The 25,483-nt window shown below is 39.0% G+C and overlaps 1 protein-coding gene across 1 annotated transcript in view; it reads right to left on the reverse strand.

Moving 5' to 3' along the window:
* Positions 1-6,608: 6,608 nt before the first annotated feature.
* LOC124776726 overlaps positions 6,609-25,483 on the reverse strand; it is a 133,404-nt gene continuing 114,529 nt past the window's right edge. The window contains exon 8 of the mRNA XM_047251845.1: positions 6,609-6,883. Within this exon, the coding sequence (XP_047107801.1) occupies positions 6,732-6,883 (152 nt within the window). The 3' untranslated portion in view covers positions 6,609-6,731. The remainder of the gene's footprint in view (positions 6,884-25,483) is intronic.

A 25,483-nucleotide genomic window follows, 5' to 3' on the forward strand; every position in this document is an offset into this window, starting at 1 on the left:
GAACTTAGAACTAGTTAAACCTAACTAACCTAAGGACATCACAAACATCCATGCCCGAGGCAGGATTCGAACCTGCGACCGTAGCGGTCTTGCGGTTCCAGACTGCAGCGCCTTTAACCGCACGGCCACTTCGGCCGGCCTAAGGAGAAGGGACAGGATGAAAGGTCATCTGGTAAGACATGATGGAATGACTTCCATGGTATTAGGGGGAGCTGCAGAGGCCAAAAACTGCAGTGGAAGACAGAGATTGGAATACATCCAGCAAATAATTGAGTACATATGTTGCAAGTGCTACTCTGAGATGAAGAGGTTGAGACAGGAGAGGAAATTAGTGACGGGCCACATCAAACCAGTCGGAAGATTGAAGAGTCAAAAATATATATACAGTATAATCACAAGGAAGCAGAAAAGCATAGAATGCACATCTAGATGCCACATTAGTAGAAAATTAGGTATCAGCCATAGTTAGTGCAAGGTATCCCAGTAACTGAAAGTCATCTGTAGTACAATTTTTCAGCGATGGGGAATATGGCAGGGGGTAGAAAAGATTCAATGGCAGTATTGGTAATGTCGACCACGTGCTGTAACCCAATGCCACAGTCACTATTATTCATTCTCTCAAAAATAAAAGCTCGTCTGGTTTTGATGGTGTTTCCAATAGTGTAATAAAGATCTGTTACCATATAATAAGCAAAGTCTTATCTTAAACATCTAATGCATAACTGATTCAAGGGATTTTTACAGAGGAACTGAAACGTGGTGCTGTTAAATCTTTCTTTAAGAAAGGTGATACGGGAGATGTCAATAACCAGCCACTTGTTTCACTGCTACTATCGTTTTCCAAAATGTTTGAGAAGGTGATTTATTCTAGAACAATATGTCACCTTATGAGCAATAATATCTTTAAAAAATCCCAGTTTGTGTTCCAGAAGAGTTGCTCTACTGAGAATGCCATTCATGTACATGTTCACTCACAAAATTTTAGAAGCATTAAATAATGAAATTGCGCTGGCTGGTATTTTCTGGAATCTATCAAAGGCATATGATTCTATGAATCATAATATTCTCCTAATTAAGTTGAAGTTTTATGTGACTGATGGTATAACTAACCAATGGATAAAATCATATCTAACTAAAAGAAGACAGAAAGTTGTACTTAGTAAGTTAACCAACATAGTTTAGATATGTAATTCTGACTGGAGAGAAGTAATGTATGAGGTTCCCCAAGGCTCAGTAGGTCCACTATTGATCTCATATTTTTAAACGATATACTGTCTAATATACAAGAAGCACAATAAGTTATTTTTGTAGGTGACACTCGTATTGTAATCAGTCCAACCAGATCTACAGAAACAGAAGAAATGACAAACAATGTTCATAAAAGTATCATTGACTGATTTTCTGTGAATGGTCTCACCCTCAATTTGAAAAAGACACAACATATCCAGTTTGCATGTCTAGGGGTACTACAACAATGAAGTGTAAAACAAGGTTGAGGACATAATAAATAGGGTGAGAGCTCAAAGTTCTTTGTGTTCATATTGATTAGAATTTAATCTGGAAAAAGCACATTTTGGAACTCCTAAAACAACTTAGTTCAGCCTCATTTGTGTTTGGGATCATAGCAAAATTTGGGGAGAGACAGACCGGCAGGTCGACATATTTTGCACATTTTCATTCAATAATCTCATATGGAATAACATTTAGCAGTAATTCATCTGTAAGAGAGCAATACTTCATTGCTCGTAAATGTGCTGTAAGAATAATATGTGGTGCTCATCCACAATCAGCTTGTACACATCTGTTTAAGGAATTGGGCATTCTGATTACTACTTCACAGTGTATTTATTTCCTCATGACGTTTGTTGTAAATAATCCACTGCAGCTGAAAAGGAACAATGATACACATAATTCCAATACCAAAAAGAAAAATGGCCTTCATTACTCCATATTAACATTGTCTTTAGCACAAAAAGGAGTGCACAATGCTGCAATTAAAATGTTCGATCACTTACGCAGTGATATAAAATGTCTGGCATACAGGAAAGTAAAATTTTAAAACAAAACAAAAAAAGTTTTTCCTTGAGAAATCCTTCTATTTCGTAGAAGAATTTCTATTACTGTAATGTGTAGAAGGTGTTGGGTAGGAATTACAAACTTACATCTGTATAATAAATAAACCTATAAATGTTCAGCTTGTAGCCATATTCACAACTAATTGGCAATGTGAATTTAAAATTACTTGTTCTACATCATTAGGATTAATCATTCAGAATGATCCTTGAAACATAAGACTGACTTTAGCACTTAACGGTTTCTAATCAGCAAAACTCATACACCACAGCACAGTCACAGCACGTCTTTCGTAGGGGTAATTTGACATATCTGGACCACAGACCTGCAACAGTATATGCTTCTTTAAAGAGGTCTCTCAAGTGGATGGGGTACACATGTGGTGAATGATAATGCCCAAAAATACAAGTGTCTGGAATAAAGCATATCATCCCTGTAGAATGAATAGTTCAGTGCTCATACTTATTTTCGATTGCACATTCGTAGAAAACTAGATTCAAGGATAGATAGATAGATAGACAGACATACTTTCCATTCCAGTTAATACACAGTGAGGAGATTGACCAGGACTAGAACAGAAGAACACAAAATAAAAACTTACAGCAAAAAAACAAATACAAGGCTAAAGTACCTTCCACAGATTCCAAGTGAAATGATCGTCATGGAAGTGGAATGCAGCAAAAAAATTTTAAACGTATTTTCAGTTATGAAGTAATGTACACTGAACAGAAGAATCATTTTACAACAGTTATTTACAATGATGGTATGACTGTACTGAATATGTACAGATGTGAGATTGTACTAATATTTGCATTATTGTATATTATTAGCAAAACACACACCCACTCACCCACTCACAAACACACATGAACACACAAACATTAGTTGCTTCTACTAAGAAATTAGTCAACAGTGAAGAAGGAGTTAACCACCAATAAATGCTTTAGGCTCCTCTTAAGCAACTTTATTGGTTGTTAAACGATTTATGGCTGCTATCAAGTTACTGAAATTCTGCTTTCATATATAATGAACACCTTTTTGGACCGAAGTTAGTCACTTTAAATCTTTGTGAAGATTATTCTTATTTCTAGTGTTGATACCATGATCTGAGCTGTTGGTTTTAATAAAGAGATATATTTCAACCACAAAATTTGTTAAGGAAAAACTATATTGGTTGTTGTTGTTGTTGTTGTGGTCTTCAGTCGTGAGACTGGTTTGATGCAGCTCTCCATGCTACTCTATCCTGTGCAAGCTTTTTCATCTCCCAGAACCTACTGCAACCTACATCCTTCTGAATCTGCTTCGTGTATTCATCTCTTGGTCTCCCTCTACGATTTTTACCCTCCACCCTACCCTCCAGTACTAAATTGGTGATCCCTTGATGCCTCAGAACATGTCCTACCAACCGATCCCTTCTTCTGGTCAAGTTGTGCCACAAACTTCTCTTCTCCCCAATCCTATTCAATACTTCCTCATTAGTTATGTGATCTACCCATCTAATCTTCAGCATTCTTCTGTAGCACCACATTTCGAAAGCTTCTATTCTCTTCTTGTCCAAACTATTTATCGTCCATGTTTCACTTCCATACATGGCTACACTCCATACGAATACTTTCAGAAATGACTTCCTGACACTATTAAATTTTCGTCTCCCTTCACAATCTGAATAATTTCTTTTATTTCATCATACATTTCTTCAATTTCTTCGTCATCTGCAGAGCTAGTTTAAGCAGTAGTTAATATCCCCTGTTCCCTAAACAGGCCTCTACAAGATGTTTTTGAGCTCACACCGCAAATAATACTTATTACACGTTTTTGAACCCGGAAAACTTCAGCTTGGCTTCACGAGTTGCCCCAAAAAATAATCCCATGTGACATTCTGGAATAAAAGTAAGCATAGTATGTGAACTTTTTAATTTTGCATCCCCTTTTCTGACAACATCCACTTCTTTTATCCTAGAGCCTTAAGATGTAAACCTGTGAGATACCACACGTAGTTTCCAGTTGGGTAATGCCTGACTGCATAATTCATGCCTCTTTCCTGATTATACCCTTTGTTTCCTACCAGAGATATAGCAACTGACACATTGGGTAACATTTCCTGTTACACCATAATTTCCTAATTTACTTAAAATGACATTGTGCTCAAATGCCTCTCACAGATCAGAAAATATACCAGTTGCCTGTAATTTATTTCTAAAAAATTAAGTTCATTTTCACTGTATGTGTAAGTAGCCTTCTGAATGTCAGAACCATTTAGAAATCCAAAACTAGACTAGAACAATATATTATTTGTTGTCAGGTGGTTAAGAATCTCACTGTATATTACCTTTCCCAAAGTTTTTGGGAATGCTGGAAAAAATGAAACTGGACAGAAATTTAATGGTATTTCTTTATGTCCTTTCGTAAACAATGGATTGGAGCTCAAACTCTTGTTGACCTTTGGGTGACCTTATCATAAACCCTACTGGACACTGTGATTTACAGTACAGTAAACCACTCCTGTAGATGCAAAATGTTAAATATTACTGTTGTTCAGTGTGGTGTTAGGAGAGGGAACACTCCAAGCCCATGGCTAGTTGTATGGTATATTTTATATCCATATTATTGCAGTATGTTTCATAACATTATCAGGGCACCTTTCATTATGAAATCTATGTTCCCATTTTTTTTTCCATGTCTAAGATCTGAATATGGTTCTGAATTGATTAATCAATAGACTATTATATGAATATTTTATATAAATTTATTAGTTAGAACCTTAAATCAGCTTTCCTAAGTGCTGGTCATAATAATAAGATTTAGTGGAGAGGGTTGTTTCTATAGAATGAGGCATTCTCAACAAGGCCTATGTTCAATAACAAAACTTCCAAAACTGTAAAGTACTAAAACTGCATGAAACTCAGTGCATCAGCTTTCAACTGTGTTTAGGTTTAATCTCAGAAACGTCTCTGCACTACAATTAATTCAAAATGGTATGTAATATGCCTAACATAGTTCACTGCATACCGAATAGATTATATGTGTAAGTGAGTGAAAAATTTAGCTTTGTACTATTGATTCATCTTGCAATGGTTAAACTTCCTGGTTGCATAATATTAGACTATAGTTGATATCACAGCTAGATTGACTGGTGTAACTATGTGTTATCATAATAAAGGTCACTAAACGTGGATATTACTTTCAATGTCGCATAAGAAATATTCATGGATTTTATACACTAACAACACGGAACTTTTTTATTCATCTTTACAGGGAAAATCTCTGTTAAATGTGTACTTCAATTTTTTTGTAGTAGAACAGAACTGAATTCTGATTCTTCAGCCAAGTATGCAAACTAGTTTGCAGACATTGTGTTGTATGATACGATTTTTTCCAGCTATTTGATGAAAAATCTAGTTCACAGCACAAAACTATTGAGGGGAACAGAAGACCATTTGACTGAGGCAGTCATGTGTAAATAATCTCATCTTCAAGACTTAGTTGAAGATTTGATGATTCACTCTCCCAGTTTATGTGCAATAATTTTATTTACAGTTTTGTGAACTCGAAAAAGAATGGACATCAGAAGTACCTAAAACAATATGAAGTGTAATGTAGATAGGAAATATGAAAATGAAAGATTGAAATGTAAATTTAATAGTGAGGATTTACATAATACAATGTACAACTGTTTAATATTATCTTACACGAATCTGTCAAGACCAAACTAAAAATGTTAAATTTTTTGTTTCTAGGAAGTTAGTTCTTGTATGAACCAATAAGATATAAGAACTACACAAAATTACTAATTCGGAAAAATAGAGAACTAAAGTGCACTCTTTTTGATAAATGTAGCTTTATGATGTATAATTTGTTTTGTAATGGCTGTATTATTCTGAATTGAAGTCTTACAGGACTTCTGCTGTCCACACTTAACTGAGTTGTATACTCATTCCAACTCATGAATGCTACAAGTAAAATGGATGAAAGAGTGTGATAGAATTAATTAGTATCCATTTTTTGAGATCCAGACACTGATGAAGAAATTTGGTTCACTTTTTTGTAAATCCACCTAATATTTGTATATTCAGTACACAAAATCAGCTTACACATGAAAATCGTATTTCTGATTTAGTGTGTATTGATACTGTAACTGTGTTAAATCATAAGCGAAGTAGGAAATATATATTTCACATGTCTTTCAGTAGTTATTTGTGTATAGTCTGCCCAGACTTTTCCTCTGTGGCAGTTATTTGCTTACTTAGTATCATCTCATAATAACAAACCAAAGTACTGCTTTATTAATAGGTGCCATGCTAACATTCCACTGTGAAGATGTTGACTGCTGAGTGTGTACTTTTTAAGTTAACATTCTTAACATACTTAAAAGCTCATCTAACACTAATTTATATATTTAACTGAAAGCTGATCTGTTTCCAAATTCTCATTTGTTGTAAGTATTCGACTTCTGGGTTTGAATTTATAGTTAATGTTACTTAAGTTAAGGGAAACTTGATACAAAAGAAAAACTTTTGAGAGACACATCGAGCACATAAAGGTCAGAATAATCTTGACTTTATTTCCAAAAAAATATACTGTCTAAATAAATTTATTAATTACATATCATTAATTACATATTAATTACATATGCAATAAATAATTTTGGGTAATTATTTTCATTCAGTTTGTGTCTCACATTCTGAATCCTCCAGCTGTGTGCAGGTTATGAATGGTGGTATATCACATTTGCATTTGACACAAGGACTGCTGTCTGCTCGAAGCTCATCACCGATGTTCAGTCTGTGATCTCCAAAAGTGCATTGTTCACCTGCAACATTTTTGAAGTAGTGACTTAAACACAAAGGTACATAAAAAATATGATGAGCACTTAATTATGCTAGTGCAAAAGAACTGTATTGAATTGGTTACTAGGTAATCATTTGTGCAACATATGAATAAGGAAAGGACTAAAGTTTGATTCTAGTACTGTTACAATGGCAACAGAAATAAATATTTTGTGGCTGAATCACAAGCTACTGTAAAATCTTTATAGTATTACTTTAATCGTTTTTCATGCATTCTATGGACAGATTTCTGGGATGTGAGACCTTTATTTTATTTAAGTGCATCTTAATATTGCCTTGGTGTTATCAGTTATTTAATGAATCATTCCATCTAGGTTTATTAAAGTTTTCTATTTGACTATATCATACATGACGGGGTCCTTTCCAATGTACACTGTATTAGAGTTTCTTCCTGCTCTATTTCTGTGTGCAGTGCAGAAAGAATGAGTATACAAATTCCTTTGTGCGTCTTATAATTAGCATAATCGTATCTTTGCATCCATGTGGGGCTGTAATGTATCGCTAAATTCCTGCCTTAATAGTTGCTCTTGAAACCTGCAATTAGGGATGGTTGCCATCTTTCTTCAAGCTTCTGTCTGTTCAGGATTTCAGCGTCTCAGTGACAATAGCCACAAATTACACAAACATGTGACCATTTATACAGACTTCCTTTTATACATTAAATATTCCCTGTTATACCATTTTGGTATGAGCCCCATACACATGAGCAAAGAAAAGATCTGGATAGCAGTGTAAAAGTAGGCATTATACTGTGTGTGTTTAATTGGAAATAAACTTGTTTGGTGCATTATTTTCAGACGGAGATGCCCTATGGCTCGCAGATATTTGAAAAATGATGTGATTACTGCCTTGAGCTAATGTTAAAATTTTTGTTTAAACTACCAGTTTTGGTTGACTGACCATCATCACGTTCATGTATACCAAACTAGCAAAGTGTCTGATTCTTTGCTTGTGTAGACTCTATTGACTGCATAGAATTTTTTGGTCTTTCTTCAACCGATGTTCATGTCATTCACAAAAGCCATTCACACTAATTATGACCATAGAAGAACAGTCTTTCCTGACTGTACTTCTTACCAAAAGCGATTCTGATAGCCAGAGTCAGTGGTCTTCGTTATTCATACCTTTTGAGTTGTTGTGGTGATGTTAACATAGAAACTTTCATACCCTAACACATATCTCTTTTGAAGTCAAATACCAGTTATCATAAATTTAGCTTCAAATATGTTTTTATGTAATGAAATATTTTTGTAACAATTTTCATTCCTTATTTCATCCGCTTATGTGTTGAATTCCCAAAAGAACACTGAAACATGTATTTTTTATTTGTAACCAAGAAACCAAATACAAATTTTCAGAGATTTTCAGAGATTTCAAAATGCTTTGTAATGAAGTATTTCCTCCTTTAGGGGTTGAAGTTACAAAAACACTGATCATGTATTTTTTTACTTTTTACTGAGAAGTTAAATACCTGTTTTCATACACACAGTTTTAGAATTGCTTTATTAGTTATTTAATAATGACTTATTTAAAAAAAACTTTCACTCACCATTTCACCCCCAGAGGAGTTAAATTTCCAAAAATGCTGAAAGACATATTTCTTTATTTCTCACTGAGAAACCAAATATCAGTTTTCGTAGTTCAAGCTTCAAAACTGCCTTAATAGCAATGTATCTTGAAAACACCTTTCAACCCTATTTTCTCCTTAGAGAAGGTATTTAGAAAGTGCATTTCTTCAATGGCGCGTACAGTACAAGATCAAACCATTCTCAAAATTTCAAGTTTCTAAGCTTAGCAGTTTGGGATGGGTGATGATGAGTCAGTCAGTTAGGACATTCCATGTTAACACACACAGAGATTGAAATAATACATGAGTTACTGTCTGCTAAATGATGTAAATGTTAATGGCAATATACACTAATAAAATGTCACATTCTCACTTAAAATCATTTACAGCACCATATTAGGCTAATCTAAAATCATTGACATCGATAACAAAACCATGAATTTGTCAATGAAAATGAAAGATGAGATACACAGTTATGTAGCCTATTATGAATAAACCTTATCGTAAAAATACAAATACTTTGCATTTGTACACAGGTACCTTTTGTCACATAAGAATATAAATTAAATTGTCAACATGTAAACTGTGCTAAGCACTACATTCTTTTATGTTACACATTTATATGTTGAAGATGTAATTTATATTACAATGTAACAAAAGATAAGCCTTTATAAATTGTAAGCATTAATGTTTTTATGATACAGTTTGTCGATAATAGGTTGTTAGTTGTACGTTAACAGTGAGAAACAGCAAGCTGTATGGATAGGTTTAATGGAGAAGAGTTAGTCAATATAGACCTCATGTCCAGGTTCACTGAATGCAGTGGAAGAGCAGCAGAAAGACGGTGTGATAAAAATGTACATCTTTCGTCTCAGGGTTGCTGCAATACCCTGTGTGTTGTGTTGCACATTTTAGTGGCTGTGAATTACAGACTTTTTTTCACTATCATGAAGGTATTTTTCACAGAAATAAAGCTAACGAGGCAAACAAACTGAACTAGTCATAATTTCACTATTACTCTGGAAACATCTCTGAACAAAATCCGAAGTTTTGTGTTCATTTTGTATAGGTCAACATAAAACATCTTATCAAATATCAGAAAACGAAGGCAAAATGGTAAGTCCTCATCCTAGTACAAGTATTGCATTGTTATAAATTAAATTTTGTTTGTTGCATGTTGGCACATTTTGAGCAATTTTTTAGTTACATGTCAGCCTGGTTTGTGAAATAGCTTTACCTCTGTGATTTTTATAAAGTACACATTTTGTGTCTGTATCCTTCAACTGGAAAATCAGGAATACAGTAGAATTATAATATTCTTTGTTAATTGGTATAATTTGTAATGGATGTTCGTCTAAAGATGTTTAAAGGCTCTTCCACATGTTCCAATGTTACAAATGGGATTCCAATGTGACCATATTCATAGCTGAAGGCATTCCTATATCTGAATCACCAGTGAAAATACTGAGGAAGCGCACAGTTCGAATCAGATGCTCATAAATTAAAGATACATTAAATCACTGCCATCATAATTGTATCACAAGGCAGGACGTATACATTCAATATAAATACTTATTTATGAGGAATCTGTTGACGAAAGGTGCCACATCTGCTCAATGCAGAACAAGTGCAATAACAAGTCCATTAGCAATGTTATGATCGCTTACAAAAACCCAACTGATTTTGCGGAAGCTTTGTTACTACTGCTAAGGCAGGGGTCCACCACAGTACAATATATAAGAAACAGCAATCAGTTGGTTTATGTGTGCCAAAAAGTCAAGGTCTGTTGCTGGATATGTTAGAATCAATGTTTTCTGGGATGCAAAAGATATTCCTAAAGGAAAAATGGTAAATTCTACACAAATGTTGTCTGCCAACTGGTAGAAGAAATACTTGAGAATTGCCCTTCATCTTTCATTGGGATAATAACAGCTGCTTTGGTACTGAGACGGCTGAGGAATCTGAAATATGAATTGCGTGATAAATAAAATGAAAAATAAAATGGAACATTTACGCTGTTCACCAGAATGGGAACCGTTTAATTTCTACCTTTCCCGTCATTCAGGGATATATACTATGGAAAATATTTTGAGTCTAGTGACGTATTTACGAATGTATTGCAAACCTTGTAGAATCATATTATACGATTTGCTGGTGTGAAATGCATTGACCTAAACAGGGCTTATGTCAAATGTAGAAAACAATATTTAAGTGTAATCTGAAAAAAATGAGTTGAACACTATTATAAAACTACTGGGAAGCAATATGAATTATGTACAAAGCTTCATCAACATACTCTTCAGACTGAAGACCACAACAATGACATGATTAATTCAATAATATCTCTGAGGATGCGCTTCAGTAGAGTAGGAAGAAGTGCTCATCACAGAATTCTATAATTGATTTGTTGTCTCCATATGCCATTATTAAAAGACTGGTCAAAGCATGACTGTTAGCATATAAAACCAGTAAGAGATATCTTAATAGTCATGTTTTGTCTAATCTTTTAATATTGACAAGTTATGCTTGGAGCAATGTTGTAGTTAACAAAATGCTTCGATACCCATTATAGTGTGGAGGATAGTCGAACTATATAGGTTATTATGTAGTTGTAATTACATCACATTGCGATCAAGACTACTAAAATTTGTAATATATATCCTGAAGAGAACGAATATAGATGTGTACTCAAATATGTAATTCTGTCAATATTAGGATCAAGCCATTGGAGCTTTTGAGAGATTGTCTTCAGTCACAATGTTTTAATAGTGCTCATAACAATCAAGGGTATTAATGAATGTATGTGTTATGAAACAGTAGTCAAACTAATGTTCATGAATTGTCTCTGCAGAGTTTTCAAGGATTAGCAATGATGTAACTCATATTTAGTACCATACTTCCATATTCTGATAAATGTTATTCCTATAAATTAGGCTACCCCAGCCAACGAATCTGTAACTCACTGAACGAAAATCTATGGTAGAAACTGATTTCATAATTTTTACTTCACCTATGGTATTCTTAGCAGATACAGCCTCCTTAAGTTTCCTTTTCTCAGAACTCGCTTTATCAGAAAACGTGTATTTTGTACACCTGTAAATTCTTTTTATATCTGCCACTACCACTGTTATTCTTATTGTCATTGTTATTATTGTTGTTGTTATATTTCTAGTACTATTAGTGGTAGCAGCTACAGTAGTACAAGAACTTCCAGTATTAACTTTATTAATTCATAGTAGGTATAATTTAGTCACATTGCCACTTCAGACATTTAGAAGCATTTTAATATTATTTGTCATATTAAAAATGTTATTTCTTAGGCAACTATGGTGTAAAAATGGTACTATATGTGTGCAGCTCAGGTCTGATGTGAGACAGGGCCAGATGACTCTAATGAGATCTGGTTAAATAACTAAATAAATAAAACAAAAAGTAAATATGAGAATCCCATTCCGTAAGTCACGTTTGCAAAATATTAACACGATTTATCTATGAAAAACAGAAAGAGTGCTGGAAACTGACGCTGGAAGAATTACGAAGAAGTTAAGGCTCTCGTGGCCACTTGTTGACAAAGGGACTCACTTGCAATGTCGCACCATGGACATGCGGAAAAGTTTATGTTAGAATGACTGGACGATCAATCAACACCAGGATCACAGAATATAAGCAACATTGCAGGCTGAGGCAGGTGGAGAAATCGGCCACAGCAGAGAAAGCGCTGTGTGAGGCCGACCACGTAGTGAAATTCGCCGACACGGTAGTTCTGGTCTTAGAGAAGAGATATCATACCCACTTGTTCAGAGAAACCAACATTAGAAAAGCTTCAACAAGAAAGAAGGAAACTTCATGATAAACGGATCCTGCAGCGAACGACCACTACAGGTAGCAAGAGTAGAACTGCACCGGAAATGACATGGAAAAATCCCTTGGACGTCGGCGGGCCGGGTACATATAATCTGCGGCCACGAGCTCGATTCCAGTCTATCACCAGCAACGGAAGCTGAAGCTTTTGCAATACCCACCGAGCGAGGTGGCGCAGTGGTTAGACACTGGATTCGCATTCGGGAGGACGACGGTTCAATCCCGCGTCCGGCCATCCTGATTTAGGTTTTCCGTGATTTCCCTAAATCGCTCCAGGCAAATGCCGGGGTGGTTCCTTTGAAAGGGCACGGCCGACTTCCTTCCCCATCCTTCCCTAATCCGATGAGACCGATGACCTCGCTGTCTGGTCTCCTTCCCTAAATAAACCAACTTTCGCAATACCAAGCACTCGCGCTGGCGGAACAACAGAAAAATCATCAAACGAACGTCAGTCGAAGAACCCGAGACAGAAGTCTGGGAGAATTGTTTGAGTTCGGAAGAAGTGTAGAGACATCCAAAACAATAATGACCCTCCATTTATCTTACAAGACTAACTGAAAAAGGCAAACCTGCATTTATAGAATTTGTAGATTTAGAAAAAGCTTTCGACGATGTTGACTATAACACACTCTTTGAAATTCTTAAATAATGAGGGATACAGTACAACACATACAGTATCTCTCCAACTTGTACAGCGACTGAGCTGCAGTTGTAGGAGCAGAAGGAGATGAAAGATAGGCAGCAGTTGAGCAGGCAGTGAGACAGGGTTGCAGTGTATCACTTCGTGTTATACAGTTTGTGCATTAAGTAAGTATTAAAGGAAACTTCGAAATGAAGACAGAAGTTCAGAGGAACGAAATAAAAATTTGAAAGTTTTCCAGTGGCATGGCAATTGTGTGACAAATGGCAATGGACGAGGAAGACCAGATGAACAGAATGGATATTCCTTGAAAATATGCTGTAAGATTAACATCAACAAAGTAAAATAAGGATTCCGAATGATTTTGTTTTTGTTGTTGTTTTTGGTGCTGCTGCTGTGGTCTTCAGTCCAAAGACTGGTTTGATGCAAATACACAAAGTCATCTACTACTTTTAATGTCTCGTTTCCTAATCTAATTTCCTCAGCAGTGACTGAATTAATTCCACTACCTTTGTTTTACTTTTGGTGATGTTCACCTTATAATCTCTCTTCAAGATACTATCCATGCTGTTCAACTGCTTTTCTAAGTCCTTTGCTGTCTCTTACAGAATTACAGTTTCATTGGCAGACTAAATGGTTGTTACTTCTCCACCCTGAACTTTCATTCCGTTACAAATTTTCTTCTTGTTTTCATTTACTGTTTGCTTAATTTATAGGTTGAATCACATGGGAAATATAGTTGCAGAGCTTTTATCAAAACAGGATGCCGCCAAAATAATGTGAGACTTAGTACAGTAAATACACTCCTGGAAATGGAAAAAAGAACACATTGACACCGGTGTGTCAGACCCACCATACTTGCTCCGGACACTGCGAGAGGGCTGTACAAGCAATGATCACACGCACGGCACAGCGGACACACCAGGAACCGCGGTGTTGGCCGTCGAATGGCGCTAGCTGCGTAGCATTTGTGCATCGCCGCCGTCAGTGTCAGCCAGTTTGCCGTGGCATACGGAGCTCCATCGCAGTCTTTAACACTGGTAGCATGCCGCGACAGCGTGGACGTGAACCGTATGTGCAGTTGACGGACTTTGAGCGAGGGCGTATAGTGGGCATGCGGGAGGCCGGGTGGACGTACCGCCGAATTGCTCAACACGTGGGGCGTGAGGTCTCCACAGTACATCGATGTTGTCGCCAGTGGTCGGCGGAAGGTGCACGTGCCCGTCGACCTGGGACCGGACCGCAGCGACGCACGGATGCACGCCAAGACCGTAGGATCCTACGCAGTGCCGTAGGGGACCGCACCGCCACTTCCCAGCAAATTAGGGACACTGTTGCTCCTGGGGTATCGGCGAGGACCATTCGCAACCGTCTCCATGAAGCTGGGCTACGGTCCCGCACACGGTTAGGCCGTCTTCCGCTCACGCCCCAACATCGTGCAGCCCGCCTCCAGTGGTGTCGCGACAGGCGTGAATGGAGGGACGAATGGAGACGTGTTGTCTTCAGCGATGAGAGTCGCTTCTGCCTTGGTGCCAATGATGGTCGTATGCGTGTTTGGCGCCGTGGAGGTGAGCGCCACAATCAGGACTGCATACGACCGAGGCACACAGGGCCAACACCCGGCATCATGGTGTGGGGAGCGATCTCCTACACTGGCCGTACACCACTGGTGATCGTCGAGGGGACACTGAATAGTGCACGGTACATCCAAACCGTCATCGAACCCATCGTTCTACCATTCCTAGACCGGCAAGGGAACTTGCTGTTCCAACAGGACAATGCACGTCCGCATGTATCCCGTGCCACCCAACGTGCTCTAGAAGGTGTAAGTCAACTACCCTGGCCAGCAAGACCTCCGGATCCGTCCCCCATTGAGCATGTTTGGGACTGGATGAAGCGTCGTCTCACGTGGTCTGCACGTCCAGCACGAACGCTGGTCCAACTGAGGCGCCAGGTGGAAATGGCATGGCAAGCCGTTCCACAGGACTACATCCAGCATCTCTACGATCGTCTCCATGGGAGAATAGCAGCCTGCATTGCTGCGAAAGGTGGATATACATTGTACTAGTGCTGACATTGTGCAGGCTCTGTTGCCTGTGTCTATGTGCCTGTGGTTCTGTCAGTGTGATCATGTGATGTATATGACCCCAGGAATGTGTCAATAAAGTTTCCCCTTCCTGGGACAATGAATTCACGGTGTTCTTATTTCAATTTCCAGGAGTGTAATTTGCAATTGCAGGAATACTGTTCAAATGGCTCTGAGCACTATGGGACTTAACTTCTCAGGTCATCAGTCCCCTAGAACTTAGAACTACTTAAACCTAACTAACCTAAGGACATCACACACATCCATGCCCGAGGCAGGATTCGAGACTGTAGCGCCTAGAACTGTTCGGACACCTCGGCCGGCCAGGAATACTGCCGGTATTATTGAGCGATCAGATAACGAAATTCCGAAGCGACACACTAAAGAGAGTTTTTCATTTACTGAAGACTGATAAGATTGAATCTTGTGTTTACCATTACCCAACCAACACAGCACTCGAAAGACCTCATGAATTTTAGCGGAATATCTATATCATTATGTGGGAATTAAGCAGGAAAATGGAATGAATGGTTGCATTTTGCCACTTTTATACCACATTCATGGACTGGTTTCACCCCATTCGAGCTATTTTTCTGAAGAGTATGCGATATTCATGGGATACTACAATGGGATCCGGCCAAAGTACAATACAACTATGATTATTACATAACGTAACTACAGGACAGGATGTGCCAAATGTATCAAATGCCATGGAGTGTTATTAAGGAATGTAAGGAAAAGAATAACGGATCTTATTATCGCACGAAAATCTCCAAAGAATTTAAGACAGGAGACAAAGTGTTATTACATGACGGAAGTATGAGAGTAGAACATCAAAGAACTTAACAAGCCCAAGGACACGGCCTTTCGCTGTTGTGAGGACTCGAGGACCAAATGTGGCGTCCCAGTTAACGAATAAGAAGTTCATAGCAGTGCATGCAAATAGATTGCTAACATCATGCCTTTCAACAGCTGCGGTTGCCCGGAATATAAAATAGTTGGGGATTCAAGGATAGCCGGCCGCGGTGGTCTCGCGGTTAAGGCGCTCAGTCCGGAACCGCGCGACTGCTACGGTCGCAGGTTCGAATCCTGCCTCGGGCATGGATGTGTGTGATGTCCTTAGGTTAGTTAGGTTTAAGTAGTTCTAAGTTCTAGGGGACTGATGACCACAGAAGTTAAGTCCCATAGTGCTCAGAGTCATTTGAACCATTTTTTTTTTTTGATTCAAGGATATCTTTCGGCTGTGATAAAATCAGGTTGAAAAGTTCCGAAATAGTAGTGAAAGAACATACTAAATTCTATCTTATAAACGATTAAAGCCGATTTGACATATTAGAATACTAAGGGTATAGGTGAGGAGACATTGTGATCGGTCCTCAGAGATAGGTCATTAGCCTCTATTAGCCTAACACTGCCAGCATCAGCAAACGTTCGAACTAGAGCTACAGATCCAGTTATAGAACACGCATTTCCATCTATGTGTTAGTAACCACCACCTCCCTTGCAACCAGAGAAATTATTATTAGTTATATTAAATGCAGCATCCAGTGTACCAAGCTGAAAGAAGAGAAATGTTATGACCATTTGCATGTGAGCTGTAATGTGGCCCATGGGTAGATTTCAGAAACAATGCACCCCCTCCCCCCCCCCCCACCCCTCAAGTGAAATTCACGATAACCACAGTGATTCATCACTGTATGCACGGGTTTGCAGATGAAGGATGGAAAAGACGTGATTACATATTGTATATATATATTTGGGCCTTAGGGATATATTAATTATACTAACGAAAAATCTGTTATGTATATTTACACTGAAAAACCTTTGTATTTATGTATGTATAGGTACACATCGATGTAACTTGCATGAGAAAGAGTTATAAAATTAGTTCCTAAGATCTGAGGACAAATCTTCTCTCGGGGTGTGTGATGTAATGACCAAATCATCAAGGGCTGTGTCAGAAAAAAAAGAAAAATCATCTAAGAAAGAACTTGGCATATAAAATGGAGATATACAGTGCCAATCGCATTTGCTGGCTCAATATGGGGTAAGACACATTAAGAAACCACTGATTCCACACTCTCTGGTTGCGAATTAGACTCAATAGGAGATGCAGTCATGCACTATCTGTCAGCAAACATGTGAAATGCAGTACATAAAAGCCACCAAACATCAAACAGGACAAAATTCCTGCTAACAGTAATGTTCGACCCCTTCAGCGCCTTGGATGATCAATAGCTGATAGCAGAAAGTATGTGACTGAGAATTGTACACAATTACGCTTGTACGCAAAATAGGACTTGTAAAAAGATGCCTTTATGTACCTCCAAACTGTGCCTAGTGGTTTCCTTTGTGCATTTGCCTGCATGTTCCCTTATCTGGTTATCACTTCTAATGTGATGTGCATTTGTACCTAAGGGTTTGATTAGAGCAATAGAAACTGGCTTAGGGTTTGATTAGAGCAGTAGATATTGGCTCTCCTTAATGATACGCTTTGTGGACTGTCATTGTTAGACTTTACTGTGTGTACCTTATTCCTAATACAGTGTTCGGCCAGTGTGGCCGTTTGTTCTGGTGATCGATTGAATAATCTAACAATAATGTAGGGTTTCAAGCCCCATCTGTGTTTTTCACGTTCTTTAAGTAGGTCTTAGGACTCAAGTAATAACCCAGTGTCTCTGCTCTTCAGCATGTTCATGTAAACACATGAAGAAGAATTAAAAGCAGAACATAAACTAATCCAGTGCCTTATTCCCTTAATAACACTATGGCTGCCTCCTTTGCCTGACGTCCGAGTCATTTTGTGGTGTCTCCAACTACAGTTGTTATCACACCCCTTGCATGTAGCTGCTCACGTGCTTCAGATGGATAACCTTAAATTCCAATGCATCTCCAATCCAAATGAAGTTTAAACTAAGTGTTTTGTACACATTTTTAATGGTGTTTGAAGAAACATACATTGGTGACGATCTTGCAGATGCACTAAATTTATAAAATTTTGTTTACAGTTGCAGAATCTTTCTGACATTAGCTGCGTTAGGTATGAAGATATTGCCTGTTGGTGACACAAGAAAGTGTGTGCCCGACTGGGACCCGAACCTGGATTTCCCACCTTTCGCATGTGGGTGCCTTAACAAATTTGGCTATCTGAGCACACTTCGAAGAGCAACCCAGACTTCCATATGTCATACTGTTTATAACCCTATCGCTCCCAACTTTATATGCGTTCCCACCGGAGGGTTTCAGGGACACAAACGTATTCATTGTTAATATTAAGATCGCAATTTTGCTCGTCGAGGTTTGTGATACTTATTTTTAACAGTGTCTGAGGAGACAGACAACATGTGTCACCAACAGGTAATATCTTCGTACCCAGCGCAGAGATTCCGCAATTGTCAATAAATTTCATAAATTTAGTACAGCTGTACGATCGTCACCAGTGTCTGTTTCTACAGACATTGTTAAAAATATGTAACAAACGTTGAATACGTTTGTCTGCCTCAAATAGCTGCGACCGCCTTGATCGTATACCATATGACATATGGACGTTTAGGTCAGTCCTGGAAGCATGCTCAGATAGCTAAAGTGGATAGGGTGACCACTCACGGGTAAGCAGAAAATCTGGGTTCTTATCATGGTACATCACAAATTTTCAAGTCCCACTAACGTCTTCATACCTAATGCAGCTAAAGTCAGAAAGATTTCACAGTTGTGAATAGATTTAAGAAGTATGTTGTGGCCCAAATTGGGTTACGACACTTTTGTATTCTCTTTGACGTTCAGTATTTTTATAGTTTCTCCTTTAGTCCAATAATTTCAATATTTCTTGTGTCCTCCAGGAATTTCTAACAGGCCTTGTTGTTTTATCCGGTTGGTGCTCTGCTGCCTTCACTTTTTCATCTGTCAAAACTAGCAATTCACTTCTATTGTATTCATTGCTTAATGCTCCCTCTGCTACTCTCAGCAGATTCTGGCTTTTTCAATTTATTCATGTTCCGTGTCCTTAATTTCCCATGTTTCTGAAATTTATTTAGTTTCAATCTACAATTCATAACCCATAAATCTTGGCAAGAAGCCACATATGTCTTTGGTAATTCTCCACGGCTGTGAATAAAGTTTCGCCACAGGGACAATAGTAAGATGTGTACTAGTGCTTAGTCAGCAAGGTATCAGACAAGATGAGACTTGTTGATGTGTTCAATCTCGCACATGTCTTATTACTGCTATTTCAGAGATGGGGATGCACATGTGTCAAGTTGCTGCTCGACAGTAGCAGTTGTGTGCTAGTGGACTGTCAGGAGCAGTCTATAATGTTGAAGAAGGAAATGTGTTGGATATTTTACAGTTATCTCTGTGATAGTTTCTCTAAGTACATTTGTGTGAGGCATGGTGTCGAGGCGAAACTACGATTTATCCTATATGGGAACTTCAATGAGACAGCAACATGATTACTGAAACCATTTACAAGACGTATAAAAATCCTGTGGCTGTAACATATTAAGTGGAATTAGCTGACCTTAAAATGGCTGTACTCTTAGATGAGCTGTCTCTGATAATGTGATAGTTTCGTGTAGACTGTTGCCTTTTTGACCTGGATATAACGCAAGATTTTGCTGAGATTTTTAATCAAGTGGTGATGTGTGATTACCTAATATCAAACCATGGCTTCTGTGTGCGAGAAGACTATCAGGGAACAGCAGTGTGATTGTGAACAAGGATGAGACAATTAGAATAAACAGTTTGTCATGGATTAGTTCCAGCTGTGGAACAAAGATATTCAACAAATTTGTATATCAGATCAGAAGCACAAGAGTGAACAAAGATATCAGTAACTATCGTATTGACTTCATAAAGTGCAATAATGTGCGTCTACAAGACGTTTTACGTCTTCCTTGGAACGTACAATTTTAAACCACGGAGTGGAAGGTGCGTTTAATCCTGTGTAAGTCTGTCTAAGCGCATTAAACACCAACAAATAGTATCACAACGTGCTCCTCTGTACTTTGCGCCATTCACTTGTGTGTGGTGTAATCTAGCGAACAACTTACAAGACAGTTGTTGTGTTGCGTTTAATAGAGTTTTACCTTTTTTTCTACTGGGGCAATAAGAGTACACAGAAACTGACTGGTGTACAAGCAAACGCTGCAGACAATCAAGACTGAGAAAAGATTATAAACAATGTTATGTCTGCCACCAAGTTTTAGTTATTTACCTGTAAACTAAGTGGAAATTTTTAACACAGATTACAACTGGGACAACAAAAGTATTATACGTAAGTGTTATGTAAAACCTGAAAAAAACATTTTTCTCAGTCCAGAACACTGTTCTCCACAATACTGTCAGATATAGATAGTGCTGAATTTAGACTGTTTACACAAATAATGTTATTCTGCAGGTCTTAAGAAAAGGAAGCAATGTATCGAACAGACTTAAGCAATTCCCTATAAAGGATATTACTCCTTTCAGTTAACATGTTATACACACACAAAAGAAACTCCAATTGGAAAAAGAACAAGCTATTGTAGATGCGCAAGCAAGGCTCACAAATTTCTTTGTACACAATATGTAGAAAAATGTAGAGAATACATCAGTATTTACTGTAAATGCCAACGGAAAGTCGCCACATGGTGTTGTACTCGCAGATAATGATGGATGCTAGGACGTTTACTACATTAGAATATATACGAAAAGATCTGTTTATAAACCTCCGTTCCCATTTGGATCTACTTAGAAACAGTGGTTATATTGTATCTAAAAGCAGATGATTTGAACATTATGCATCTAGAGACAGCAGAACCACTTGAAGAGTTTAAAGCTGATTGAATAACTACATTTGACGACCATTCGTTTGGTAAAGTGGAGAACTTGCAGTTCTTCACGCAAATTCCGCCAGTGTATGGGAAAGAGTCCGTGTCGTCAAAACAGTGACGTATTCGTGTCGTCACAGATCCTGTTATATGATTGGTTGACAGAAGCGAAACGAGCAGCCGCTATGTTGATCAAAGTGTTTACGAAGACAACATGTTTTGTTTGGTGCTTTTCGTAGTTATACTTGCGTGTTACAAAAATATGCAATTCAGGTGATACATCGCATTAAAGACCTCCCCAAAAAGCGCCACTTTTTGTATGATTTGTTGTGCTAAAGTGTTAGGAAATGTGATATTGGCGGCTAAACATGCCATATATCTCATCTTAAAGTTATCTTTTAGTATTATTTAATAACTGATTACGAAAATTAAAGGAGATACATTCTGTAAACTTCTTGCACAGCTCTGGTACCATAGTTCTGATCGGTATATGTTGCAAACTTCCCCAGTATGTCAATCACGATCCGCGCCTATTCAGACATAAAACAACGTCGAAACATTTGTAAAGTACAGCAAGCAGGATGCATTATCTTCTTGCCCCCTAAAAAGGTGCTTTGTGAGGTGAGCCAGAATTGAAAATTTCAAAAAACGTTGATGATAGTTCTTTTATTGTACCACCAGTGGAACGTAATGTCAAGTAGGCCTACAATCGAAAATTATAAAAAGCTATATTAGCCAGTCAATAATGACAACTATATATTTCTTAAGTAGAACACGATGCACTATCATCTTCCTTCTTAACATGGTGCTTGATAAGGTGAAGCATTACGGAAAAGCTTCTAAACGCGTCAGGGGGCGAAACTTCACTTACTGTAGCCTCCTTCCATTGAACGCAATTTGCAATAACTGTCGTACTGTGGTACATAGTACGAGGTATGTTCAAAAAACTCCGGAACATTCGTAATTTCGCGCCAATGGTGTGCTGGAGCGAAATGCGGTTGGCATCCCTGCCCACACCTGTGTTTAATGTGTAACTGCCGGAAGTTTCATTGTTGTATGTCTGTTAGTTACTGTTCAGTGCTGTATTGAGTAAAACGCTGTGTCACGCAGTTCGCGAATTTAGAGATGGCAAAGGTAGAAGAGCAATGCTTCTGCATTAAATTTTACGTGAAACTCAAGAAAACCTTTACAGAGACACACAAAATGGTGTAGGAAGCCTACGGTGATGAGTGATTAAGCCGATTCGGTGTTACGAATGGTTCACACGGTTTAAAAATGGACGGACTGAAGTTAAAAATGACCCTCGTTCAGGACGCCCTTCGACGTCTGCCGACGACGCTCATGTCAGGAACGTTAACGAAATTGTGCGTGCCAATCGAAGACTAACTGTCCGAGAGATTGCAGAAGAACGTAACATTTCAGTTGGATCATGTCATGAAATCCTGACACGGTATCTTGGAATGCATCGCGTTGCGGCCAAGTTCTTCTCATGGCTCATGAGTGAAAACGAGACAGTCCTTCGCTGCGGAATCTGCGAAGGGCTATTGGATCGTGCAAATGAGACCGAGATGTTGCTTAAGAGAATCATAACTGGTAATGAGACGTGGGTTTACGGTTATAGTGTTGAGACCAAGATTCAGTCTTCATAATGGGTCGGGAAAGGTTCTCCAAGACCATACAAAGCTCGTCAGGTCAGGATAAATGTCAAAGCCATGTCGATAGTTTTCTTTGACTTTGAAGGATTAGTTCATCATGAATTCGTGCTGCAGGGACAAAATGTTAATCAATGGTACTGTCGGGACGTTTTGTGAAGCCTGCGAGAGAATTTGAGAAGGAAACAGCCTGACAATTCATAGCTTTTCGTCGCTATAACACACCAGCACATTCATCCCTGTTGGTGGGTCACTATTGCACAGAAAACGAAGTGTGCTGCCTCATCCTCCGTACTATCCAGACCTGGCCCGGGCGGATTTTTTTTTATTTCCAAAGTTGAAAGCCCCGTAGAAAAGACAAAGGTTTGCAACAACACACGAGATAAAAGAAAATTCGCTGACGGCGCTTCGCGCGATCCGCTAAGAGGCGTACCAAGACTGCTTCCGGAAGTGGAAAGGGAGCGGTGTATCAATTGTGGAGGAGAGTATTTCGAAGGAGACCATGCACAATAAGTGAAAGGTAAGCTTAGAAAAATTTTATGGAGAAAGTTCCAGAATTTTTAGAGCAGATCTCCTAAGTAAAGAAAACGCTTTACACTGTGCTAGTAAATACTTTCACATGTAGCAAAATAAAATACACTGCTCTGAAAGACTTAAGGACGAGTTAAATAAAATAACATATTAGCTGTATGGTGGGAATGAATGGAAGTGCGGGAGTATGTTGTCAGAGATCTGCCAGTCGTGCACAGAAAGTTGGACGTTACATAGTGTGAAGTCAGCGTGACAGTAGCTCCAAATGGGTCTGGCCCCGCAACATGAATCAGTTTAACGTACGTGTAACGATAGCATGCTCAGTCAGCGAGCATTTGCGGGGCACAGTGATGGTGTTCGGCATTATAACAAGGCCCAGCAACAACATTTGGATGATGTCACACTGGGTAGACACAAAAGGAAATTGGAAGAATAACGAATTGCGACGAGTGGAGCCCAGGAGTTTGGTATTGCTCACAGCATTGTCTCACGTGCATGAGAAGCGTTCCAAAGCACAGCCTGAGCTACCTAAAGAAGAGGTGGTCTACCACGATCTACTATAGCAGCAAATGTTTGGTACATTGCGCAACAAGCAAGAAAGGACCCGCGACAAATAACTGCAACTACATTTAACAGGACTACCAGGCATGGAATCTCATGCCCTACAGTGGCACGGGGTGTTCTCTCTGCTCGATGACGAATACGCTGTATTCTGTTGACACTCACACGTCGGCGGCGCTGTGTGCGATGGTGCCAAGGGCACAGGCACTGGTCCAACGAGAAGTAGGTCCGCACGCTCTTCTCGGATGAGAGCAGGTTCAGTCTGAGTGATTCTGGGTGTACCTAAGGCGAGAGGTAGGAACACTTAACGCACCTAGGAACCTTGTCAAACATGTTCGTTTTGGTGGTCCTGGTGATGGAAGTATAATGCTGCATGGGCAACCTGGCCTCCAAATCTTTGATCACGGTACACTCACTGGGCAACGTTATTGTGACTCTGTGCGTCGTTTCGGGGGTGCAGTAGGATCTGACTTCATTTTACGGATGACAATGCGCGACCCCATTGAACAGCACAGGTGCGCGAGCTCTTGAAGCGAGAGCTTATTCAGCGAATGGACTGCAATGCCAGTTCCTCCGAATTAAATGACATCTAATACGCTTGGGGTGCGTTCGAGAGGTATACTGCAGCACGTTCACGTGCACCAGCGACGACCCAGCAGTTGTCAGCCACGCTGCTGGGGAATGTAATGCCCTACCATTAGAGCTCCATACCAACCTTGTGATATCGAGCGCTGTGCAGAGCATGTATTGCTGTCCATGGTAGTCAACTTAACTTTGTGTTCTGCCTTACTGCAGGTCTTGTGATGGGGCAAGCTCGTCAAAGAGGTCCACCGCATGAGCGTCTAGGGAAGTGGTTGCAGTGGAGGTTTCCCGTTGCCTTCCACTGATGATGATGGAATAATAATGAGGACAACACAACACCCAGTTCCTGAGTGGAGAAAATCTTCGACCCAGTCGGGAATCGATCCCGGGCCCCTTGGCGTGGCAGACCGCCGCACTGACCACGGCGGACTTGGTAGTCAGACACCCTATTAAGAACCATGTCCTGCATTTTTTAATATCTTGCGGATCATCAACAATTACGGTGACTTCAGCGTAATTACTGTCTTTGATAAAAGTGTAATTTCTGTTCGTGTCACTGCGTATCTCTTTCAGCTGGAAACTGTTACAGTTCTTTCTAAGTATGGCCCAAGTTTCAGCGAACTACTTTGCCGGGAACCAACCCGTAATGGGAAAGTTTCCTGATTGATGTTCCCACACCAGTGTAAATGATTGATTTTAGTGTGTCAATGGATGCAACTACAGCTTTTTTTTTCTCGCAAAATGTTAAAATACGAAAAAAGCTATTATCTGTTTGCGATGCCTGCAAATCAACTGTTTTTTGCTTAATTTCATGCCAACTGCATACAGTTTCCAATGTAAAGCAATGTAAACTGGCATTACCTGTAAAATGCGATAAAAGCTTCTTACTCGATAAAGAGAGCACTGTAGTATGGGATTGTAAGCCCGTATGTGTCTCAAAAGCTAGACGACAGCCACTCATCAATTCATACACTATAAACTCATTCTATACACAGCATGAACTATGAGAACAGGAGCAGGTAATCAGAGATCGAACTACTTTGTCATATCTTTGCGGTCAGGGATCGACCTAGCAGCAAAAAAAGGAGAACCAGTGGTTCATAGTTCAAACATCTTTGACTTTGAAACTTCCTGGCAGATTAAAACTGTGTGCCCGACCGAGACTCGAACTCGGGATCTTTGCCTTTCGCGGGCAAGTGCTCTACCAACTGGCAGAAGTAAAGCTGTGAGTACCGGGCGTGAGTCGTGCTTCGGTAGCTCAGATGGTAGAGCACAC

The sequence above is a fragment of the Schistocerca piceifrons genome, chromosome 2 (assembly GCF_021461385.2).
Source record: "Schistocerca piceifrons isolate TAMUIC-IGC-003096 chromosome 2, iqSchPice1.1, whole genome shotgun sequence".
Classification (NCBI taxonomy): Eukaryota; Metazoa; Arthropoda; class Insecta; order Orthoptera; family Acrididae; genus Schistocerca; species Schistocerca piceifrons.